General features: G+C 45.3%; 1 protein-coding gene across 1 annotated transcript; it reads right to left on the bottom strand.

The window, feature by feature from the left end:
• Positions 1-6307: 6307 nt before the first annotated feature.
• On the bottom strand, positions 6308-21483 carry LOC146809234 (von Willebrand factor-like). The gene is made up of 4 exons (XM_085616048.1): positions 21379-21483; positions 18992-19049; positions 15039-15092; positions 6308-9471 (listed from the first exon to the last, which is right to left on the bottom strand). The coding sequence occupies exons 2-4, from the start codon at positions 19041-19043 to the stop codon at positions 8756-8758; spliced, it is 822 nt and encodes a 273-aa protein (XP_085472174.1). The 5' UTR covers positions 19044-19049; positions 21379-21483; the 3' UTR covers positions 6308-8755.
• Positions 21484-24443: the final 2960 nt, after the last annotated feature.

Here is a 24443-nt window from a genome sequence, read left to right as displayed (position 1 = left end):
TTGGCATAACCTTCACTTTTGGTAACAAACAGCTCCACTTAACGGGTGTGGAGGGAGCAGTGGCCCGATTGGACATGAGAAATCCCCATCGCAGCAGACAATAGCCTCAGGAAGAGACCACACGGTGCATATGACTGACCAGCGTTCACCGGTCACTGACAGATGCCCAAAAGGGGTGGAAAGACGACCAGATGCTGACATGCTATGATACTTATAATCCAAAGATGGGGTATACGGCCCACCCGGACAGGCAGATCAAATAAAGCCATCACCCTGGGAGAGAGAGGTCAGGATGGGGGTCCTTCATGGCACTGAATCCTCGGGCAGCAAGGTGAGGGAGGGGAAGACAGGAGAAGAAAAAGACAGACAAGAGGAGTACCCCTCCCTTACTAGACAGTGACCAGCCTCAGATGTTTGTCTCTTCCATTTATCTCAGCTTAAGAGTTAATATACAACAAGAAATTAGTGTCCAAACATGTGTGCAAATGGGGCTTTAGGAGCGGAAGTGGACTCGCCACTGGAGTCGCCAAGAGTGAACTTACCTTATCACCTTGGAGGCTTCACAGTCAAATAATACCATTTATGTTCCATTTTGGTGTTCTTAACGTGGTGCCTAAAATGGGACATATTTGTTTGGTTTGCGGGACATGGGGCTGGGGGGGGCTTGTGGCTGACCCAATCCAACAGACTGGCTGCCCTCATGAAAATGTTACTTGCCATTAAGTAAACGGTGGTTAACTGTATGTCATGGAATGTCCAGGGCCTCAACTCCCCTAATAAGAGGCAATGTTTGTGAAAAATTTTAGGGGATCACTGCATCCGCATAGTGGCACTACAAGAAACCCACCTCAAAAAAGGAGACGACCTACGATTGAAACTCAAAACATACCCAAAAACCTTTTGTTCATAAGCCACTACTAAACAGCATGGGGTCGCCCTTCTCCTTCATTCTTCGATCCACTTTCAACTGCATGACACCAAAACTGACAAGGTGGGGAGGTTCCTGATGGTCGGGTGGTACTGATGGGACGCCCCTGCCCTATAGCCATTGTCTATGCTCCCAATCGGAACTTCTTACATTCTTAGCTACCCTAGAGGGATTTGCTGCTGGTGATATTATCCTGTTGGGAGACTTTATTCTCATATGGGACCCTTTAATAGATTTGACTCATCCACAGAGATCAACAAGGGGGGTCTTTAACAAGTCTTTCAAATCCTCTTTACAATGCATGGGGCTGGTGGATACATGCAGGGCCCCTAACACCTCAACATGAGATTTTTCTCTCACTACCCCAACCCATATGTCTCTCAGACCATGCGCCACTGGAATTTTCACCAAACTGGCTGGCTCCCCGCTCTAAACTCGCTAGGTGGTACTTTCCTAATATCCTTGGCAGGGATCGGCTCCTCAGGGATGAGCTGAAGAAGGCGATTAAAGACTTCTTTGCCACTAATAACCCCGCAGATAACTCCCACTTGAACAATTGGGATGCCTTCAAGGCGATCATATGGGGAAAATGCATTGCCTTAGCCACCACTTTGAAAAAGCAACAGACCGCGGAAAAGTTGTCACTAGAGGGGAAGCTCCAAGTAGCGGAGAAGGCACACAAAGACACTCCATCTGTTCATACTCTAAGGAAGGTCACGGCACTAAAGGGAAAACTTCAGGCAATATACACAAATAGGGCCGAAATAAACCATTCTGCTCCTTTAAGCCTGGGGTTATGATGGGAATGATAAAATAGGCCCCCTGCTTGCATGTCAGCTTAGAGCAAAACAAGAAAAATAATATGTTAAACAAATAACTGACGGCAACCGTATCATCCATCTTAATGAGAGAGGGAAAGCGGGGGCCTTCCATGACTTCTACTGCTCACTCTATGCATCAGAACCCCTACTAGAGCACAACAAATCCCGGTACCTGTACTCACTAGAGCTTCCGCAAGTCTCCCCAACCATGAACGTTGAGCTAAGCAGAACTTGCTCCTGTTCGGAAAGCAATAGATGGCCTCAATCTACCTGGGTATTAAAATCACCCCCAGGTTGGAAGATCTCTTCAAGGCCAATATCCCCCCCCTTAATGGGACAGCTCAAAACCGATTTTAGGAAATGGAGCTCTGCATACATAACACGGATTGGCCGCATAAACCCCATTAAGCTGAACGTCCGAACTCATCTCCTCTATCTGTTCCAGGGCCTCTCGATCACGATGGACAAAGAGGTATTCACTGAGCTTAAGAGGATGACCACAAAATGTATCTGGCAGGGGCACAGAGCCTGCTTATCCTAGAGGTTATTGACAAGGCCACACCTAGAAGGAGGTTTTTCGCTCCTCAATTTCCTATATTATAAAGGCGGCCAACCTCGGGTTATGACCAAATGGCCCCTTAAAGCCACAGAAAAGCACTGGCTCCACATGGATATCCAGATAGCCGGAAGAATAATATGGGATCTACTCTTGAAACCGAAACAAGATAGGCAAATTAATTCTTATTGGAGCACCTACCCTGAAAGTGTGGGACAGCGTAACCAAGCTTTGCCTCTAACGAAGTTTCCGTCCCCCTACACCACTGTCCATTTCAACCCTGCTTTTCCCCCAGTGATAATAGAGAGCCTTTTTGACAGATGGAGAGAGGGTGAATGCTTTATGCTAGCATACCTCTTTCAGCAAGGAGAAATTTGCTCCTATTCAGACTGCATTGCTCGCTTTAAGCTACCCCTCACAGAAGAATATCACTACTTCCCATTAAAACATTGGGTAGAGCAGCCCCAGGAGTGACCAGCTGCGTCTAGGGATTTGCTCCCGATAGAGAGATTTGTCCAAACCGACAATACAACTAAAGCTTGCACATGTTTTTTGTACTCCCTTCTTCTCGCGGCGGGCCCGCACCAGGCCCCACATCATAGAGGGGTATGAGATGACATGCTTTTCACCTCCATAACAGAGAAGCAGGGGAGCTCCCTATACAGGGACATTGCTAAATATAACCGCTGCATGTTCCTGAGAGAAGCCCATTACAAAGTAATGTATGAATGATATCTCCACGCCCAAAAACTACATACCATCTTCCCAAACAATTCTGATAGATGCTGGAGGTGTTGTGGGGACTTGGGAGATTTTCGTCACATCTGATGGGACTGTCTCTCCATCCAACCCTTTTGGAAAGAAATCCTTTCCCAAATCAAGCAGATCCTTGGGTACCCGGTCCCTGCTTCCCCTGCACACACTCACTTGGGGAGACGCGACCCCAGTCTGAAGCATCAAACACAGGGAGAGCGCTCTATTATGTGGCTGTGTCTCAGGGTGGCCAAAATGGCAATTGCAGCAGTGTGGAAGAAGGCCCCCTCCCTTACTCAATGGCATGCCTGCCTGTGGCAAGCCCTCCCCTTGGAGTGGATGATGGATGTGGTTGAAGACTCCCGCAAGAGCTTTGACTGCATCTGGAGCCCCCTGGTAATTTACCGGTCGGAGGGGTTGCCTCTATTTGTATGTGGCACTAGGCTTCGGGCCCTACATCTTTTCCTGATATAATAGACTGGTCCTGGTGCCTGCTCTCCTCTTCCCTCGGCTACATTAGGATCGATTGCACAAGACACAACAAGAATGTTTTTGGAGTTTTGTGAGTTATGTTTTATTTGTTAGCTCCCGAAGGTAGAGCGCAGACTCAACCTGGGATCTATAATTTATGCAAGTAAGGCACAGTAATTACAAAATGTCTGGTCCTCGGTAAGACTAACAGTCATGCGGAGAACTTGTGGGGAAGCTGTGCATTGTCTTTAGCTAACTGATGATCTTGGCATGTGTACTGAGCTTGGGTGGGCTACAACTGTGTTTTGTTTTTTAAACCAATAAAAAATGATTTTGACAGACAAACCAACAAATCAACTACTCAGAAAACACCACAAGCAGTGAGGGCCAGATACCAGAACCAATGGCAGGCCAGAAAGCTCAAACTAACAGATGAAGTTGCAGGTCATACTGCTCCACAACCTGTGATTATACATTCCTTTTCTGCCAATAAGAGTCGCGATGCTGCTTGGTGCAGCCGAATGGGTGGGCATTCTCAACAGTGTCCTACCGGCAGTATGGTGCTACATAATTCATTACAGGCAAGCATTGTTTTGTTGTAAACCTGTTACAATTTGAACAGAGCATAATTTCAACTTGCATTTGAACAACAGCATTTCTCTGGATTACCCACAACCCACACGCCATCCTATAAATGTGCTTTAAAAAAGTTGCCTTGTTCTGCCGCTGAGGCGCCACTGAGGACAGAAAAATAGGGGTGAGCGGGGCAGGCCAGCAAACCCGCTTTGCCGGCGGGTAGCGGACATTTGCCGAACTCTGCACTCCAAGCGGAGAAGCAAAAACTCTGTGAGCTTCTGGCACAGTTTACAGCACACCCCTAAGTCAACATGTTTGTTCCTCAATAGTTGGCACATGTGCTATGATGTACTAGGATGTCATCACTGACATAGAGGGCAACCATCAGTGCAGTCAAAACTCCTCTGATTGTGTCTTCAAAGACTTCTGCTGAGCTTGACACTCCGAAACTAAGGCACTTATATCATCGTAAGCCCACATAGGTGGAAAAAGTAGTGATGGCCCTTGACTCCTAAACCTGCAGCAGCTGATGATACCCTGCTCAGAGATCCATTTTTGAAAACCATCTCAATCCATTCACTTCAGCAATGATATTATCCATGGTGGGCGTTAGGTGATGTTCAGATCGGATGGCCATGTTAGGTAAGCGCATGTGAATGAAAATCCTAACTTCATCTGTCTGCTGAGGCTTGGGAACAACCACAATCAGGGACACCCAGGGTATTGCGCCATCTACCCGCTCAATGATGTCAGCCTGCTCCAGTTTTCTCAGATCATCCTCCATCTTGAGGTGCAGATGGATGGCCACTCATCAATGTCTGAGTGCGAATGGCTAGATTGACTCACCAGTGTGGAGGTGAATGAGATAGTCTTTTAGACATCTGATGCCGTGCAACAGCTGGGAGTATATGGCCAAAAGATTTTCCACACTCCCTTGTCACACACTTAAGGTAAAGGAGACTTGATGGAGTCATTTCAGAGCTGCTCTTGGTAACATGCATCTTGGAACATGTTGAACGGGATTCATGCAGGATCACAGTCTTGAATACCCCCACCAGTGGGAGCGGCATTGAGGACCCAAAAGCATATACCTGGGTGGCCATGGGGCACAGGACCAGCTGTAGCAGGAGAGATTGTATTATTGAGGCAAAATGTTTATTGATGCTCCGGTGTCAATCAGCGGTGGGAACTGGTTAAACAGTGCATTTTAGGAAGTGCCATTCGTCATCATCCATGTGTTCTTCATCATCTGGGGCAACTGGTGCCTGCATGACATTGACCGACTTGGATTTTTATGTCTTTTGAGGACTAGATGCGTGGCATACTTTGGCAAAATGATTTAGTTTGAAGAAGGTGGGACACTTCTTCCCTTGAGCAGGACACGGCCCCTGATGAGGATAGGGTCCTCCACATGAGTAACTCACAGTAGTGCTGGCAGTAGGCGTTGGACAGGCCTTTTCATTTTTACTCCCACAGTCGCCACCATGTCGACAGGCTCTGTCTTTAACTGTCGATGTAGAGCCTCCTCCATGTGTTCAAAAGTTCCTTCAACCGCTCCATAGTAATCATGTCAGCCATGGACATCCAAGGGGCCTGTAGGATGTTCTCCTTCAGCTTGACAGCGAAACCCCCCTTTATGAACTGGGCCCGAATCTCATCATCCCCGACGGGGCGTGTGCAGGTGCTGGCGAGTTCCTTTAGTCAAGCATAGAACGCGTCCACTGATTCTTCAGAACGCTGCCTGGCTTGGCTTAGGGGGAACCGCTCATAATCAGGATTCATGAGAGGTTCAAAATGCGCAGTGAGGGCTCACTTCAGGGTACTGTAGGTAAAAGGTGGACCAGCCTCCACTACTGACTTCCCAAGCTTGTGAATGGTGGTGCCCCCTAAACACAGGAGCATGGGGCGACATCGGTCATTATCTAGTGCCAATGCAGCAAAGTCATTTTACAGCCACTCCATCCAGTCTTTCCATCGAGCTGCTTGCACAGAGGGGGCGGAGGTGGTGGGGGGGCTTCCACTACAAATGCTCAAGGGCTGGTACTGAAGCCATCATGGGTCAAAACAGGTCAACACATCAGGCCACTCATAGTCAGGCATTTGCTGTCATGGGGTCAGAATATGCAGCTTAACGAAAACTAGTCGTGATGATATTTGGCAAGAACCAATCCTAGAGTCAAAAACTTTACAATGCAAGGCATATGAATGTTTAGAAGAATTTATTTTCATCAATTGAGCAGCAGCTGAATAACAAACAATGAGAATTAATAATCTGGCGCAAAACTGTTGTTAACAGGAGAATATAAAATTAGCCTCTTAACAATCACATTTCTTGATAATAATGGATACCAGACCCTGGGATTAGTACAACTCAGAATGTCATGCCATGCATGAGTGTAGCTGAGGTAGCTAGAGGAGATGTGCAAACTATTTAGAGCATCCTCCACGTCTGTGGGAGAAGTGGGCTGTGTGTGGTGGAAAAGACATGCTCACAGTGATTTTTGACACATTTAGTGGCCAGCAAGAATATCTATTTCTGTGTAAGACACAACTTGAGGATATGTCAATGCAAGCAGTGAAAAATGGTGCATTTTGAAGTGCATTTTACTTCAGCAAACTAGGTCAAACCTACATTTTTTAGGAGACCCTTGAAAATAGAGTGACAAACAATTCCAGTACATTTGGCCAGTAGCATCCTTCAAAAATCGGTACATTTTGAAGACCTCTTTATGCGCTGTTTTCACCATAAGAAATATTTTACATAAGAGTGTATTAGTAAGCTTATTAGACTGGGTGGGGGAAAGACCACTATGTCAAGATTCTGGGAAAGATTTTATTGCTATTTTACATGCAACTGAATGTTAGAGATTACATAGCTTTGGAGGAAAATGTAGCGGCCTATTTATGGAATTATCAATCAAGTCACCTTGCTGCGCTGTATGATAGGGAAAGGGCAGGAATATATACTGTGCATTCATGTCATTTGCTGGCACACAATGTGCTGCCTAGCGCCAATGAAGGCCCGAATCAAGGGCGCCTGCGTTGTTGGCAGGATTGTTTTTGTGCAGAAAGAGGAAACAGTGAGGAGAAATAAATATATTTTTGTTTGCTGCACCTCAAATGGGGAGGCAATGAATTCTGACGCATTCCCAGGTCTACGACCCTTGGTAAATCTCGGAATTCGTAAGAATACATGGGTGGATGCGTGGGAACACTCATGCTCCACCCATGTAATGCCCTAACCATGCAATGGGACACAAGACAACAACTTGCGCTACCTTGTGTTTTGCTAGATTTACCGAGCCACGCAGCGCCACGCAGACTGGCCTAGTGTAGCTTGATAATTCTCAGTGTAGGTTTGCGCTGCCCTGCCGCGCCTTGCGTGGTATAGGATGATGTAAACTCCATGATAAATAATATGCGCATTACTTTGTTAACTGTTATGTTTTTTCTTCTGGTTGCATTTAGCACTCTTCAGCAGGCATACAACTCCCTGAGCCTTTCATGCAGCCGAAAACATCTAGGTACTCGCAGACCTAATGCCTTACCTACTGAGCTACTCTCTTAACATTGTAACTTGTGACCTTAGCACTACAAATACATCTCTACAGCAGAGAACTAAATATTTATTTTTGAACCCACTTTGAAAGAATGTTCAAGTTATGTGAACCTATTATTGAAAAATAAATCTGGTTAGACCAGATAAAGGTCAGCCAGCTCGTGCGTTTAGCCAGCATCATTGTGCCTCTTGGGACCTATAGTATGTATTTTACTACTAAAGACTCAAAAATTCCAACATGCAATGTGTTGCTCGCCAAAAAGCCTTGATTTTATTTTATTAAGGTATCACGCATGAGCCGGAGTAATTAGATGTTATGAGTATTGTTGATAAAAAACACGAAAGTGTGACTTTTAGTCACTTTTTTATAGTTTGCTTTCTAGTTAATGCCGCACACTACAGATCTCTTTCAATGACTGACCCGGCTGTGGTTGTGGGAATTTAATATGCAGTAAACAACTCTTAACCTGCAGAAAACAAATGGTCTGAGAGCACTTAAGCCTTTACAAACACTACAGACCTAAGGTTTGGAAAATATCATTTCAGGGGTGGGGATGGGGTGAGTTCTTTCTCTGTGGTACTGGTGCAATGAGATATTTACAGGCGAGGTGGCTATGTGAATATGTGGGCATGAATGAAAAAGGAATTTACCATGAGTTTATTCTCTAAAATGTACACTTGCATGACAAGAATATTGAGAAGATAAGTGCAAATAGGTAGGTATAAATGTAATATTTTTCACTCCAGATCTAAGTTCCTGGAAGATATATATGTATATATATATTGTCATGGTACATATATGTGGAGTTATATATAGTAAAACTTTATGTACCCATAGGAAATTGCGTTCCCAATATTCTAATGTCCTCAATATTTTTGACACGACATTCTGTCCCATGATATTTGTGATATTTGTCCAATCACCTATACTCCTAATCTCACTTGCAGTTTATTTAACTTGAAAGTCCCTGCAATATAATGTTAACTCAGTGGTTTCCCTTGATTGCATATTGGTGAGTTAACAATTGTGAATCAAGTATGTTTACATCCTATATAGTGCTCAGAGAGCCATGGGTACTTGCTTCACCCCTTCATGAGGAGGTTGCTCTGGAGCATTGCTCTGGAAGTACACACGTGTTACCAGACTTCACATAGCCCTTGTCACAGAAGCACCCAGACACACATCGCCTTATGCATGATTTTGGTGGATTGCTGTAATTATCACATGTGAGTGGGCATGCAGTGCCACAGGTGTCATAGTGTGCGTGGTTGTTGCAGGGACAGTCCTTCTCAAGGACACATTCTGTAGCGTTTACGACATATCCCTCATTACAGAAGCATCCGTCCTTGCAATCCTTTGTACAGGGTTTTGCAGTGATGTTATTGGCCACATCCTCACAGGTTTTCCGACATGTGCCACAGCCATTGTATTGCGAATTCTTCTTGCAGGGACACTCTTTCTGTGGGACACATTTACCGGAGTTTAATGCATAGTCACCTTTGCAGACACATCCTCCAATGCAAATCAATGGGCACATCTTGTCTTTCTTGTTGACCATGTTGGCCACGTCTTTACAACTAAATTGGCAGAGCCCGTCACATTCTGTATATTCTGCGTTCTCCGGACAGGTACAGTTCTTCACAGGTATGCATGTCCCATTCTGTAGGACATATCCAAACACACATGAGCATCCTGGCTTGCATTCTTCTGTGCAGTTCTTAGGTAGCCCCATGCTGAAGATATCCTGGCAGGTTCTTGGACAGGATCCACCGCAGCGTGAGTACTCCATGTTCAAGCCACACTTTTCTGTAAGGGAAATTAGAGCATTGTAATAGATCCTTTTTAAAATGTCACAAAGCACTGTGGTTTAAATGCATTCTAATAACAGCCTCTGAAAGCAATATGTATCAGGTTTAGTACAATTTGGCAACATCCGAGAACATTACGGTTTCGACTGACAGAGATCTCAAGCCTCAGACCTGAGCCGCATGCGGTACAAGTCAGGATGGGGCAGAAGGAAGGTGCACGGCAACAATATGCACTGAATCACCACCTGCATTTCTAGCATAAGGAAATATAACCATTTGTAAATGTAATTGAATAGGCAAATGGTCTCTGTGGATCGATTCATTTGGTTTCTCAAGAATGGTTGTACCAGGTATGTGTTAGTGTTATTGATCAGAGTGTGCCTTTGGCTTTAGACTGGACCTACGTTACTTCACGACAGGTAGGTATTATAGGGGCGTTCTCGTGCAAACCCCCCATGCATTTTGGCCAGCCGCGGTCTGTGCGGGTAAGAGTGGTGGGGCCTCGTTGGCAGGGGGGATTTCAACATATGACCACAAGGGAAAATTAATTATTTATTTAATTTCCCCTTGCGGTCGTATGTTGACATACCCCCCCACCCAGCCCCACCCAGCCACCGCTCTTACCTGAACGGGTTGCGGCTGACCTTGACACAAACTCAGAGGTACAAACACTTGTAAACCTGGTTTTGAGTAAAAATGATGCACCTACCTGACAGAGGTGCATCAAGGAGAAATATCTTCTTTTCTCCCCGGTACTGCCTCTTTCCATGTGTGCTCTAGAAAGAGACATGTGCCGCTAAGGATCGTTTTTGTGCAGGAAGGCATCCCGTCCTGCAAGGAGATAATCCTAGCCACAATGCAGGCGCCCTTGCACCATGCACAAGGCTGCTTGCGTTGCCTCTGGGTAGCCACAAGTGAGGCAGTGCATGGAGGGAGCTGAACAGCACCATATGTTGGTAAATATGGAGCAATTTCTTTAGCTCTTTCCTGTCAATACAATGCAGGTCAGAAACTTGTTTTGCTGCGCCTCGTTGCATGAATTATTTGTAATTATCGCACAGGTGTTCACTGTTCACTGAGATGCCCTAAGAAAATGATTAGTAGCTGAATCCCTGGTTGTGGTCCTGCAGAGTGGTAAAGAAGGTGCTATGCCACTGAGGTCCATGTCCTTTCACCACGAGCAAAGAGTCCCTGGGAGTTTGGGACACTTGGAGCACAGACCTTTCGCTGCCAGTTCTGAGGATTGTGTGGCGCCGTTGCGTGCGTTGCCAGCACCCTGGGCAAAATTTCAAAAGAAAGTATTGAGCCCCCTAGCCCGTTAGCTCAGGGAGTAATACTTTCTTTTGAAATTTAGAGCCCCTAAGAATTTTGCGGCTGGGGCAACTGCCCCTGTGCCCCTGTGAACCCCCCACGCTACGCCTCTGGGATTGTGACATGAAATTCCAACCACGTGCTGAACATGCTGAAGTCTGTGTTTTTGATAGACAGTGGGGCAGATTTATGAGGTTTTGCCGTAGGGAAGCGCCGCAGGCCTTCCTGCTGCGCTTCCCTACGGCAAAAGAAAAGGGCAGGGATGCGCCGTATCTATAAAATGCGGCCCATTCCTGTCCTTGTCCCCTGCGCCGGCACACAATGGGCTGCCTGCGCCAACGCAGGCACCTCTGCACCATGGTGCAAGGGTGCCTGCGTTGCGGAGATGAATATTTTTGTACAGGGAGGGAAACCTTTCTGTACAAAAATAATCACAAGAGGTTTTTCCTCTTTGTATGGGTGCTGCAGAATGCAGCACACATAGAAAAAGGAAAAACGAGGAGAAATAAAGATATTTCTCCCCGTTGCGCCTCCCTTACGCCTCCCCTGGGGAGGCGGAAGCTTTTGGCGCTGCCTCAGATTTCCGATTTCTCGTAAATCTGGGGCAGTGTCAAAAGGCCATGGGTGTTGCTGGGAACGCAACACCCATTGCACGCCCCTTTAACGCAGAACACTGCGTTAAAGGGACTGATATTTATGAGGCAGCATTAAGCCACAAAAAGTGGCTCAGTGCTGCCTGATAAATATCACGCAGGCTTCTGCGCCACGGAACGTCACAAAAAGTGACGTTCCGATGGCGCAACGGGCCTCATAAATCTGCCCCAGTATTTCTAGAGAAACTGAACTGCTTAAAAAACGATAATCTGAGGGATTTTGAATTGTTTCAGTGAACAGCTATTCCCCAGTGGCCATTGTTGAGAAACCACTTCTGTACTGAAATCGTTACATCAGAAATGTATTGAAATACAAACTGCATCGAACTTTTTGTTTTAAATGTTCCCTGATTCAAATATCAGATCTGCACCATTTCGCGCAATTGGAATTAATGACATAGAATCTCTGGTGGAAAATGTATTTGTTTTTAGATATTGGGGCAGATTTATAAGCCCCTTGCGACATGTTTATGACACCGTTGCGTCACTTCTGTGATGCAGCGGAGTTGCAAACAATGCGACAGATCTACAATGTAACGCATCTAGTGAGATGTGTCACGTTGTAAAGCCCTGCACTACATTATACCTGCGTCAGGTATAATGGGGCAGATGTACAAGCCCCTTGTGACATGTTTACGACACTGTTGCGTCACTTCTGTGATACAGCGGCATAGTAAACAATGCGCCACCATGCGACAGATTTACAACGGGACACATCTAGTGAGATGCGTCACGTTGTAAAGTCCTGTGCTACATTATACCTGCGTTCCGTCGCAAGGAAGCCCTGTAAAAGTGACTGCAGTAAAATCTAAAAGATTTCACTGAGTCACTTTTACGTCCATGCTGCGTCAAAACCTTATGCCTGCTTGAAGCAGGCGTACGGAGTGACGCAGCATGTTAGGTATAGGGCGCCCCTGAGCATTGCTGAGGTTACATCGCGCTTGCGACACGACTCCAGCAATGCGCTGCCCTTACGACATAAGATGCGACATGCATCTGACTATCCTTGCACCATGGTGCGTTGCATTTTAAATGCGACGTATCTGTGGGGGTGCAAGGGTATTCCTGCGTGTCATATCTTTACTGGCGCATCCCTGCTAAAATGCAGGGATGCGCCAGTCCTTGTGAATCTGCCCCATTGTATGCGGGTGGGGGTTCCATCGCAAGGAAGCCTCGTAAAAGTGAGTCACTTTTACGTCCATGCTGCGTCCATGCTGCGTCAAAACCTTACGCCTGCTTGAAGCAGGCGTAAGGAGTGATGCAACATGTTAGGTATAGGGCGCCCCTGAGCACTGCTGGAGTTGCATCACGCTTGCGACACGACTCCAGCAATGTGCTGCCCTTACGACATAAGATGCAACATGCATCAGACTATCCTTGCGCCGCGGTGCGTCACATCCGTGGTGACGGAAGGGTATTCCTACGTGCCACATCTTTACTTGCGCATCCCTGCTAACATGCATGGATGTGCCAGTCCTTGTAAATCTGCCCCATTGACTTTAGTGGTGTTTTGGTGCTGCCAAATACTATACATGCACTTTGCCTGCCGCCCTTTACTACCTAAGCTCTACACTGTTGAACATTTTGGGGAAAAGTCACAAAACATTTGAAGACGGATGATTGTCTCTCCACTGGTTCCCAGTCCAGTCACCTGCGTGTGTGTAAGTGTATGTAAAGGTTATATGAACCCGAAGGAACCAAGTGGCTGCATAAGGAAAACGTGGCACTGCAATTAGTAGAGGAGGGCACAATTCATGACTATGTACATTGTAACTTGGAGTAATGGGGAAAGATTTATGAAGGCAGTCCGAGGCCAGAGTCCGAGGCCAGGAAGCGCTTTATTGGTCCTTGTTTGCGAGATGTACATAGGTGCTACATATTTCTACGGTACTACAAAAACCATCCACAAAAGGATGCCAGATTGCCAACAAAAGTCACCAAAAATAGGCATGCTGGTAGGGGAAGAAAGCCTAGAGATGCCACGAGACTGCAGGCAAATGCATATGAGAGATACCCAAAGATATCTGTGTCATAGATGACACAGGCAGATTGCAAATAATATGACTGGAGTATGCATTTAAACATTTATTGGTGCTACTCATACTATAAAGCACATTTCACTTTCAGAGCATTATTCGAGGGAGACCAGAGGTTGGAACAGAACCAGGGTGCACATTTGCAACCAAATTAGAATGAAATGATGTCTTTCCAGCCCCTCCAGTTCTAGCCACTCCCTCGTGAAGGTCTGAATGAGGCACATGGAGTTCGCCCCTTGCAAGGGGAAGCATCGATGTGTTGAAATGAATATCTCTGGTGATACCCCTTGAAACCCCGCAGCTATCAATAGCGCAGCAGGTGCATTGACACCAGGCCTCGGGTGCTTGAGGGGCCCCTGCATCCCAGGTATGGCTGTGGTTACTAGAAAGGGATAAGGGACCCAGTTCCTTTGCTTGTGTCATGGCCATTGTATCCTTATTATGCAACTGTTGATGCACTAAAAGGACTTGGCACCTAAGACCTGCAGGGGAGTTTCAGTCATGGCTGTTAGTGGGGCGCTCTAGGACTTTCGGTGCAGGCAGGGATGAGGGCTGGCTGAGGGGTCTGAGGCAAGGGATCTGTGGTAATGGGATGATGGCGTTGCAGCATCACAGAGATCAGATCTGATGTAAGTGCAATGAGGCACACTTGCTTGTCATTGAACAACCGCTTGCCTGCTTGCTTTTTGTGCCCAGCCCCATCTCCTGGTTTTGCCAGGTTACCCCAGGGGGGCAGTGTTTTTCTAGGAGGGCAATGGCCGCATCCTGAACACCTGGAGTGATTTGAGGCAGTAGGGATACAATTTATTGTGACATCAAACAGATGTATTCATTCAACCAATATGATAGTGGAGAGATAGTACAATCTAACAAAACGAGAGCATGAAGTGATTGCTGTACGCAGAGTGACATACTGTAAATATTGTCCCACACCACGACTTAGGGAGAGGAATTACCACAACACATTGCAAAGGTGATACTGGAGCGAGGCCAAACCCGCTGTCATGGCCCAGACAGCTCAGCCCCTCCCATCACCCATCTCCTGCCTAAGGTGCACCCAAAGGGAGATTGCTAAAGGTTTAAGGAAAAGAAGCTCAGAGGCGACTTTATGACAGGTACAGTCGCTGAGCTGCACAGGGTCAGTTCCAGCCCAGACAGACAGACAGTTCTAATCCAAGAAAGAGGGAGAAGTGAGCAAACCAGAGGTCAAAGACAACAGGGAGAGTAGGGGATGAGACCAACAGTAACAAGAAATATAATGTTAATAAAAGCAAAAGGAAGAAAGATCCGTGCTATGTTGGTAAATATAATTAGACTGAATACGATGATGAGCCCTCGACAAAGACTATATTGCCATCGTCTTCAACCCTACGACTACCACGACTCCTGTCCCGGACCCTGTTCTTAGGGTTAGCCCTAGCTTTACCCTCTTGTAACAAACACTTTGATAGTGATATCAGAAAACAGATTCATTCGATCAATTAAAGTGTGAAAATATAATCCTATGAAACAAAACAGGAATCCATCCCTGGACACAGAATGATACTGGGGTGATATTGACTTACCGCGACCATCACCAGCATCCTGGCATTTTACCGTTCCAAGCATCGTCGTGAGCACTGGAAAAGAGAAATACAAACATAAATGGAAGCTTCGTATTATAGCTTCGATTATCGCAAATTTCCTTACAGATAAACAGTTTGGGATCAAGCAAGATATCCTCCAGTTAATCAAAGATCACCACGCTGGAATAAAGGCAAGAATCAAAGCCATTTAATTTACTGCAGGAGAAAAAATGGAATGTGTTTGACATCGTATTGGACACCAGTTACAAAGTACTGCTCACAAAGTCCTTAATCTGATCTCCAATGAAAATATCAATATGAAAAGGTAACATCAAAGCATGTAGGTTTCATTCAATTATACAAGGGGTGAGATGGGATTTTGGATCAAGTTATATGGTAATGTGATAAAAACAGACATAATTTACAAGAACCGCTTGTTTACTCACAAGCGAACATAGGGCAGTTTCACAGAAACTGCCCCAGTGGTGCAACAGGCTGTATGCCCACTTTTTGCACCCCCCAAGAGCAATTTGGTTTTACGAAATGGCTCTTCCATAATATAGTTCTTGCAGGCAGTAAATGTGTGCTGGCATGGTCTTAAAGAGACATTCCTTCTTTTGTGTGGGGTCATCGACCCATGCAAAATACGAAAAGGGTGCACAGGCAAAGTATTTGTTGACAGTGTGCACTGTAATTACAAAACCCCAGAAGGCACCCATTAAAAAGGAGGGAAAGGAGCACACGCAGTGCGTGTGTACACCTGGTCTGTGCCTGTACTGGGAACAGTGCATATGCTGTGATACGGTGCACCACCCCCATCTGGGCTTGGCACACAGGCTTAAGTGTGTTTCACAGCGAAGTGTGAGACAATGTGCCATACCTCTAATATGGCACATTGTATCATGACAAATTATAGTAGTAAAAAATGAGGTTGTTGATTGACTGAGGTATGTTGGGTCTGGTCAAGCAGAAACTACAATCCTTGTCAGGGTAAGGCACAAGCAGACCCCAAACTTGCGTCAACTTTGAAGATCCTGTCAATGGGGCTTGTGATGTGAAGTCTGGTGTCGGGGATGGAACACACATTTTGGGTTATGAGTCGATTCTGAAGAGCTGGGAGGCTGCAATGCAGAGTCCATCGTTGTTGTCAAGGCTGCTGTCCACAAGAGATGCAAGGGCCTGAGCCGGGTAAGCGTCACGCAGTGGTGGTTCCAAAGGCGACACAGGTTGCAGCTTCAATGTGAGTCTTTGCGATGGGCCCAATCCACGCCGTGGCAACGATGCATCAGTTCTGCTCGACTTTGCGCCACAAAACGGAGGAGATGCAACAGTTCTGCTGGATCCACATGCTGGCAGAGCACCTTAGGCTCACTTACAAGGGAAGGGTGCGGGACTGGGGTGGCACCACTTGGCAGGGCAGACTCACAGAAGGTAGAGTCCAGGTGCAAATACCAGTATTTGGGAAGCTTCTTAGGTCCCTGTGGATTCAGATCAGGGGGCCATCCAGCAAGCCCTAGGAGTCACTCTGGGTTCTGGGTTCAAGAGATGCAGGTCTAGTCCTTCTCAGGCAGGCAAAAAGGCAGCAAGTCAGCACAGCAAAGCAGGAGTCCAGCAGATTGACAGTCCTTCAGCAGCAAAGCATTCCTTCTTCATGGAAGGGTATCCTCAGGTCCGAAAGTCGCTCTGAAGTGGTGGTGTATGAGGCCCATGTTGTATACCCTGGTGCACTGGTTCAGGAAGGTGGGAGAAACTTCTAGACAATGGCTTTGAAGTGCATGGAATTCCCTGCCTCCCCTGCCCTGGCTCCAAGCTGGCTGGAGTGCCAATGCAGAGATGTTAGACACTTTGTGAGAGGACAGGCTATATCCTATTCAGGTGTAAATGAGGCTGTGTCGAACTCCTCCCTCCCACCCTGCCACTGATGGTCCATCCCATCAAATATAAGCTCCCCTTGTGGATGGTTGTCTGGGGGGAATACATAAAGCCCAACTACAAAGCGCACCCAGTCATACCACCAGAGAGAGGCTCCAGGCACAAAACGGCTAGGACAAGAAAATTACAACTTTCTAAAAGTGGCATTTTCAGAATTGCAATTTAAAACGTCTTCATCATAAGCTAGAATTTTAAATCAGAATCCCAAAGATACCAAACATGAACCAGTAATTTCTTCCCATTTGGAAATTACACTTATTAAATTTAATAAGGCAACTGCAATGCTAACCTATGGGAGACATAGACCTTGCAGTAGTAATGAACAAATTAAAGAGTTTTTCACTACCAGGACATGTAAAACTTAAATTTACAAGTTCCGGTCAAAACAACAGTTTAACACTGCACAGACAGGTTCTGTAATCGCACTCCTGAAGTATGGTTAAAGGGCTACTTAAGTGGGTGGCAGACTCAGCGCTGCAGACCCATGAGTAGCATTTTATTTACAGGTCCTGGGCACAGGTAGTGCCACCATACTGGGGGCATATAAGTAAATAAATATACCATTTAATTATAGGCCAATATTAACATGTTTAGAGGAGAGAGTACAAGCACTTTAGCCCAGATTAGCAGTCTAAAGTGCGCAGAGTCCTAATACATACAGAAATCCGGTCAGAAAAAGTGGAGGAGGAAGGCAAAACGTTGGGGGGAAGACTACCCTAAGGCTGAAGGGTCTAACCTTAGATATAACTGATTTTCAGAACAGAGAATAGATTGATGCTTCAGTAATGGAACCCTCTTTTAAACGTAATCATTGATTGCTTATTTGAGATGTTAAGGTTTGCAATGCAGAAGCATACATTTAAGGAAAGGAGAGGAAATGGAGAGGATGTGGCCCAAAGGGGAGAGGATGTGGCCTAGTGGCTAGGGTGGTCGCCTTGAAATCAGGAGAACTGGGTTCGAGTCTCAGCACCGACCCTCAACATCCTGTGATTCTGGACAAATCACTTAATCTCCTTATGCCTACCAAAAAAAAAAAATTAATATGTCCTTGTGAAACACAACTGGTGCTAATGTAAAGTGCTCTAATACCTTTGGGTCATGATCGCGCTATATATACAACTTTGAAGAAAAAGCAAAGGGAGACGACATTAGTCTCCAAAGGAATTCAAAGCTAGTTTCATGAGGCATATTGCTGATTATCTGGTGTGTATCTGAAATGGCACATCTTCTCTTTGAGAATGTAGTGTCTAAGACTTTTGATTCATTCATGCATTGAACTTTGGCCTCGGTTTAATTCAATTCATGTATATAAATGATGTTGTGGGATGATGTTCATTTTGGATTTTGCATTTATTTAGGTCTGGGTACATACAAACGCATGCGCACACACACACACACACACACACACACGTGCGCACATGTGCCCACACCCACAAACACATGTGCACACACACACATAAAATATGGCATAAAGAAAAAGACTTTGAATCAGCCCTATTCAGCCTCTGTCTTGTTTGAATGAGTCTTCTTCATACATTGGCTTGAAGGCCTGTCTGTCAAGCTTTGTTATCAGCCAATGGCTCTTTGCAGATACTTCATTCCTGCTGTTCTTTCTACATGGAACTCTAAAAGATGCTCTTTAGAAGTGTAGATTTAGTTAATCGATCCTATAATTTTGTTAGCAACTGATTAAAAGGATAAATTGTTAGTAAAGGAGATGAGGGCAGTGCTGTTCCAGAGGTCAAGGACTAACTGATCAACAAGTGAGCAATTATTATCTGGAAGCCATTGCACCAACTCAATAGAATGAGAAGTAATAAAACAATAAACAATTTAGACGTGTTCTATAACTTGTTAAAAATGGAAAACAAAACTCAAGACCCTCCCAGTGATAGTGCTTTTACCCTCTCAACTCTTGCCCTTTCAAAGTGCAGGGGTTGAGAACAAGAGGGCCTTAGATTCCAGTCTACTCCTCTAATTGATCCTCCAGACTCTCTACTTTAAGCTTGGTTTACACTCACCTGCTGCCAGCACCAGAAGGAAATAAGTTCTCTTCACCATTCTGAGAGTCATGCTGTCCTGCAAAGAAAAGAAGTTGCATACACATGAGAAGGCTATGTGGATTTGTTTAATAAGGTGTGGGTACAAGAGTGACAGAGAGTGGTGGTGAGATATGAAACGGTGCTTGCAAAGTACCTTCAGGGTCTAATTATCTTCCTTTCCTACTGCTTGCAAAATACTATTGTTAATTTTCTTTAAGTGGGTGTTGATGCACATTTCTCTTCCCCAATGACCTAACTGGAAGGGGGTGCTCTCTGATGGGACGAGATCAGCGGTATTTTACAATAATCAGATTTATGTTGTGCCAAATTGCTACATAACTGTATAATCTCACTGCAGAGGGATACATAAGCCATTGTCCCACACAGATGTGTAATTCCATTGAAAAAGACTTTGGGGCAGATTTACAAGCCCCCTGCACAAGTACATCACTTTTTGTGGGGCGTTCCGTGGGTGTTGCTGTGGGAACCTTTTTGTGGGGCATTCCATGGGTGTTGCTGTGGGTGTTCCCACGCACACCCATGGAACGAGACATATTTCCAGATTTACAAGGAATTGTGAATCTGGAAATGCGCGTCATTGCTGGAGGCGTAGCGAGGCGCAAGGAGGAGAAATGTTTTCATTTCTCCTCGTTTTTTCCTCTTTCAATGCGTGCTACATTCTACCTCACGCATTGAAATAGGAAAATGCCTGTAGTGATTGTTTTTGTGTATGAAGGTGCCCCTTCCTGCACAAAAACAACCTCCCCCATGATGCAGGCATCCGTGCACCATGGTGCAAGGGTGCCTGCGCCGGCGCATGGCTGCAGTTTGTGCGCCAGCTCAGGGGGAAGCACCGGAATGCGACATATTATTGTAAATATATCGCATTCCTGTGCTTTGGAAGTGCTGCAGCGTGGCGCAGCCAAAGGGCTTGTGTTGCCGCACTGCGGCACTTCCTTGTAGATCTGCCCCTTTGTTTATTATTACTGTGACATGAAGCAGAATAGAAGGTCCTGTTACTGTTGCCCAAAATATGGAGCCCAGAGCGTGTTCAAGGGATATTCATGCTCAGGGGCCAACTAGAAGTGGCAGGACACTGAGAGGGAATTACAGTGCATAGCAGGAAAGTAAGTGTTGTTTACTCCTAGTTTGGGCCTGAAGGGTGAACTCAAGAATGCCATCAGTGGCACCTGAGACAGAAGCATACATGTTATTCATGGCTGAAGAGAAGAGGCAGAGACAGTCACTGTGAGATATCAGTTCAGGGCAATTAACTACTCTCTCTTCCTTTGGATCTATAGAAAATAGAAGCGTTTCATTCATTGTTTGTGGCACATATGATTCGGTGAAAAAGATGAAGGATCCAGTCCAGGAAATGCAAAATCTGAAATAATGTCTAAGAACTAGCAAAGTTGATTTATGATGTCAGAGATAGACAGAATGTTGAGGAAAGGTATATTAATTGGTAAGTGAACAATCTTGAAAACACAATGCAAGTCTGGAGTAATTCACCTAAAGCAACAACTATGGGTGAGAACTCTGAACCCGATAATTCAGGCCTGGAGGCAACGGGCCAATTGAAGTTGTTGCAGGGCTGGGACTGGGGCGGCAGGATTGCACAGCCTGGGTCCACCCCCTGCAGCAGCCCTGGGTGAGAAGGCAGTGCTCCCCCAATGCCCACGGGCACTTGAGTGGACACTGTCAGCCTTCTCAGATGTGGTGCAATATGTCTGTGTTTTTATGACTTAATCCTGAAAAACTGTCAGATAAAGCACCCAGTAACTCTGGGTCTGAGCAGTTACTTCCCATTGAAAGTGCCTTGCTCTCTCCCTGTCTCTCCCTCTCACTCACATGGATCAATCTCACTGTCTCTTCAAGTGTCTTTGAGTCTCTAATTCTCACTCTGTCTTTTGCTTATGTCTTCTTTTTCTCTGTGACTGTCTCTGCTTATCTTCTATTCCAAAGGTGGGATGCTCGCGGTCAGTTTGGTCCTCTCACCCCGATTTTATCTCTCGATATCGCGCTCTCGGGCACTCTTTCTCTAAAATGGTTCTTACTTAATTTGTCTGCTTTGCCTACTTTGCTATTTGGCAGTGTGGTCAAAAAACGTAAATATACTAAAACAATTTAATTAAACGGAGGGCAATTAAATGTAATTATTGAAACGGTGTTTTGGGAAGGAAAATAAATTGGACAATAGCCGCCAATCCCCACGAGGAATTTGCACAGGTTGAATATATTGCCGTAGTTAAATCACAAGGTGAAATGAAGCATTGTGGTCGCAGGCATGGGTCGAAACAACGAATATGAAGACAGGTTGGTGAAACCTAAGTCACTGCCTGAAAGCAGTGCGAAGGGAAACATACCTTGTGTCGTCTTTAGAGCTGCGGAAGGTCTTCGTTCACCGGTCGCCTGGGAATAAAAGTCTCCTTCCTGCTCTGGGTTTTATATAGGCCACAGTGTTGCCTAAGGTGCACAGAGGTGTTCCTTCGTCATTTCTGATTGTTGCATAATTTCGGTTTCATGCGTGGTTACATTTGGGGCCGACGCCCGCTTCCTTTTCCTGGTTTGAGACGCTCCATCACTCACTTGCACAACTTGTGTTTCACCTGTCAGTGTTTACGGCCAGGCTTGACTACGCCTCAATCTGTAGAATGTACTGTTAACAAATAGTTCAAATATACATAGAATGAGATGTGACCCCACAAAAAGTAGTATTACTCGCTCACCTTACACTTTGCATTATTTACTGTATAATTCTGACACCCCCGGAGAGCTTCCTTCAGAATGCATGTTGAACTATTGATATTTCAGAGCCACATTCATGACACTGCTTGTGAAGTTCTTTCCTGCCTGTAGGCATTTTCTACCCAAAAATCTTTTTATGCTTTTTCCCCTGTATGTGCAAAGCCATCCGGGCAGGCTTTAATGGGAATAAGTGCATCGGTGCATGGAACAAATGTACAATTAGTTGCTTCTTTTGTTTTACTTTTATAGTATCATTTTGTGTTTTGTAGCTTTTCCTTTTCTTGTTGTTGCAAGAAAAGGTGGCACAACTTGTGCACAAGAGGCACTGTGGGCAATTTCAGCACGAGTTGATTATTTCTCTAATCACTCAGTAAAGAGACGGAAGGGAACTAAATATGAAAACAAAGTTTAGAATGAAGCAACCGTTGTCACGGAAAGAGAAGTTGTGTTCAGCTCCTTGTGAAATCTTTAAAGCCTTTTTTTGCTTTCGTAATAAAGAAGTTGATTGCACATGCAGACGTCTCTTCTCTGTTTCTCACAGACCGAATGAAGGCGCGCCCAGGATCAGCAGTGGATGCACCTCGTTCTGGCAACAGTGCCTTAACCTTTTTAGGGTAAATCCTGGAAGAGCATGGCCTATAAGTATTTTCTAAGCATATTGTCTCAGTCTCTGGGGGCAAACGAAAGGTTTGTAGGTTAGAGAGACTTTCTGAAGTCACGCATGGCCAGCGCAAGCGCCTAGTAACATCAAATTTCGAAACCAAGCACTAGTCTCACTGCAGTGTGTTTCGGCTGCTTGCAGCCAATCTAAAAGCACAGGATTGATGGCTAGAAACTGGTGAACTAATCTAAACATTTCCAGAATAATGATTCCTTTCCACATGTTTTTGTTGGACTGTGATACAGAAGACAGGGCCCGCAATGTGCAAAATACTTTTGACACTGTCCTAAAGTGGACAGTCAAGCCGCACACCGCAGAAGGAACCGATGACAATCGAGGGGTCAGAAAGTATGGCTGGTACTGGCGGTTGATGAGCGGGTTCAGAGAAGGCTTGCAAACAGGGTCAGGCAATCATCAGAGTTTGCACTAGATTTCTAAACTTATGGGGACCATGCACTGATATAAAGGGAGTGACTCTGCGATGACCACGCGGTGGGTGCTGAAGACCGGATCACGTGGTTTGCATTGAATTGGGGGCTTGATTTGAAGAATGGGTCTTCAAAGCCTCCATGGCTCTTCATGGTAGCTGAGACTTGACACAATATCACACATTAACCACCACTACATTTTAGAATATTTTGTTTTATGAAACTAGGGGACATTGCATTCTTGCAAGAGAGAATTTAGATAATGATCCTCCTGCCAAAACTAGGCAGTCAGTGCTGATGGTAAACCAGTGTTAACAAGTAAAATTGTTATCTTCTGCAATGATGTCCTTCTACTATCATTAGCAAAGTCCAATACTAATGAAGTGTGCAGTTCACCACCTCACTGGTCTGACCCTCTCAAGATGAGGCCAATTCCCTCACCTCTGAAGAGAGTTATCACATATCTGGAGAGCATGACTGACTATCACACTGCTGCCCATGTCCCCTTCTTGGACAAGGGTATCAAAAGGAAGATCCTTTGCATGAATACCCCAGTATTCAAGCTCAACAACAACACTATACACACCCTTGACAGTGCTGACCCACATCTCCACGCCCTCCACGTCTGCCATTCGATTCTCAACGCCGTCTCATCTCACGTGTGCTTTGATGGGACTTTTTTCAATGCCGTGCCTCCGTTCTAGCCAATAAAGGCAACATGTCCAAATGAAAGCGTCACAATATCATTAAATCCCACACCATGCAGTATACCTTAAGAAGACTCAGATAGCCTGTCACCAAGACATGCATCTCACATTATTGAACAGAGGCCATCAGATATTAAAGGCCTAAGAACAATTAGTTGAGTTACACACACTGTAAGAATAAGCATTATTAATTGAAGGTGGTGAGAATCCACCTAAAAAATAATCACATTCATTGTCACGGTGAACCACTGAAGTCACTAAATAAACCTGTGCTTACTCCTCTGGTAGTTTGACACAAAGCAGTCCGGCTTAACCTCAGTACCTTTTACTAGGAACGTGCAAGTAGATTACATGTGCCAATTAGGTGTAGTTAAATTCTACCATGTTTTAAGTCACTGGACTTCAAACCTGTTAATGCTGTGCCCCCCTGTAAAAAAAAATTACTTGGGCCCCCACCCGAATTTATCCACAATTATTCTGCAGTATTGGCCATGTCTAAACATGTTTAAACATTGCAGTTAACCTCTGTTGGCACTTTTTATACATACTCCCAGTCAGGATATAAATGACTATAGTTGTTAGTGATGGCCCATTACAAGATGCCTTACTACTGCTCATGTTTTTAACACTTAAAACAAACCATGATGCGTCTCTTGGCTAAAGAATGGCGCACCCCCCACCCTTCTGAGATCACTTAAGGCCACACGGGGGGCTCACCCCCCAGTTTGAAGACCTCTCTTTTAAACTAGAGAGCACAATCACTTTAGCACTGGTAAGCAGGGGTAAAGTTAACAGAGTCACAATGCCAGCAAAATAAGGAGATCAGTAAAAGTAAAGGATTGAAGGCACAATGTTTGGGGGAATACCACACCAAAGGTATCAGGTCT

This window comes from Triturus cristatus, chromosome 7, assembly GCF_964204655.1.
Source record: "Triturus cristatus chromosome 7, aTriCri1.1, whole genome shotgun sequence".
In the NCBI taxonomy this organism is placed as follows: Eukaryota; Metazoa; Chordata; class Amphibia; order Caudata; family Salamandridae; genus Triturus; species Triturus cristatus.
This window is presented reverse-complemented; position numbering and strand designations above follow the sequence as displayed.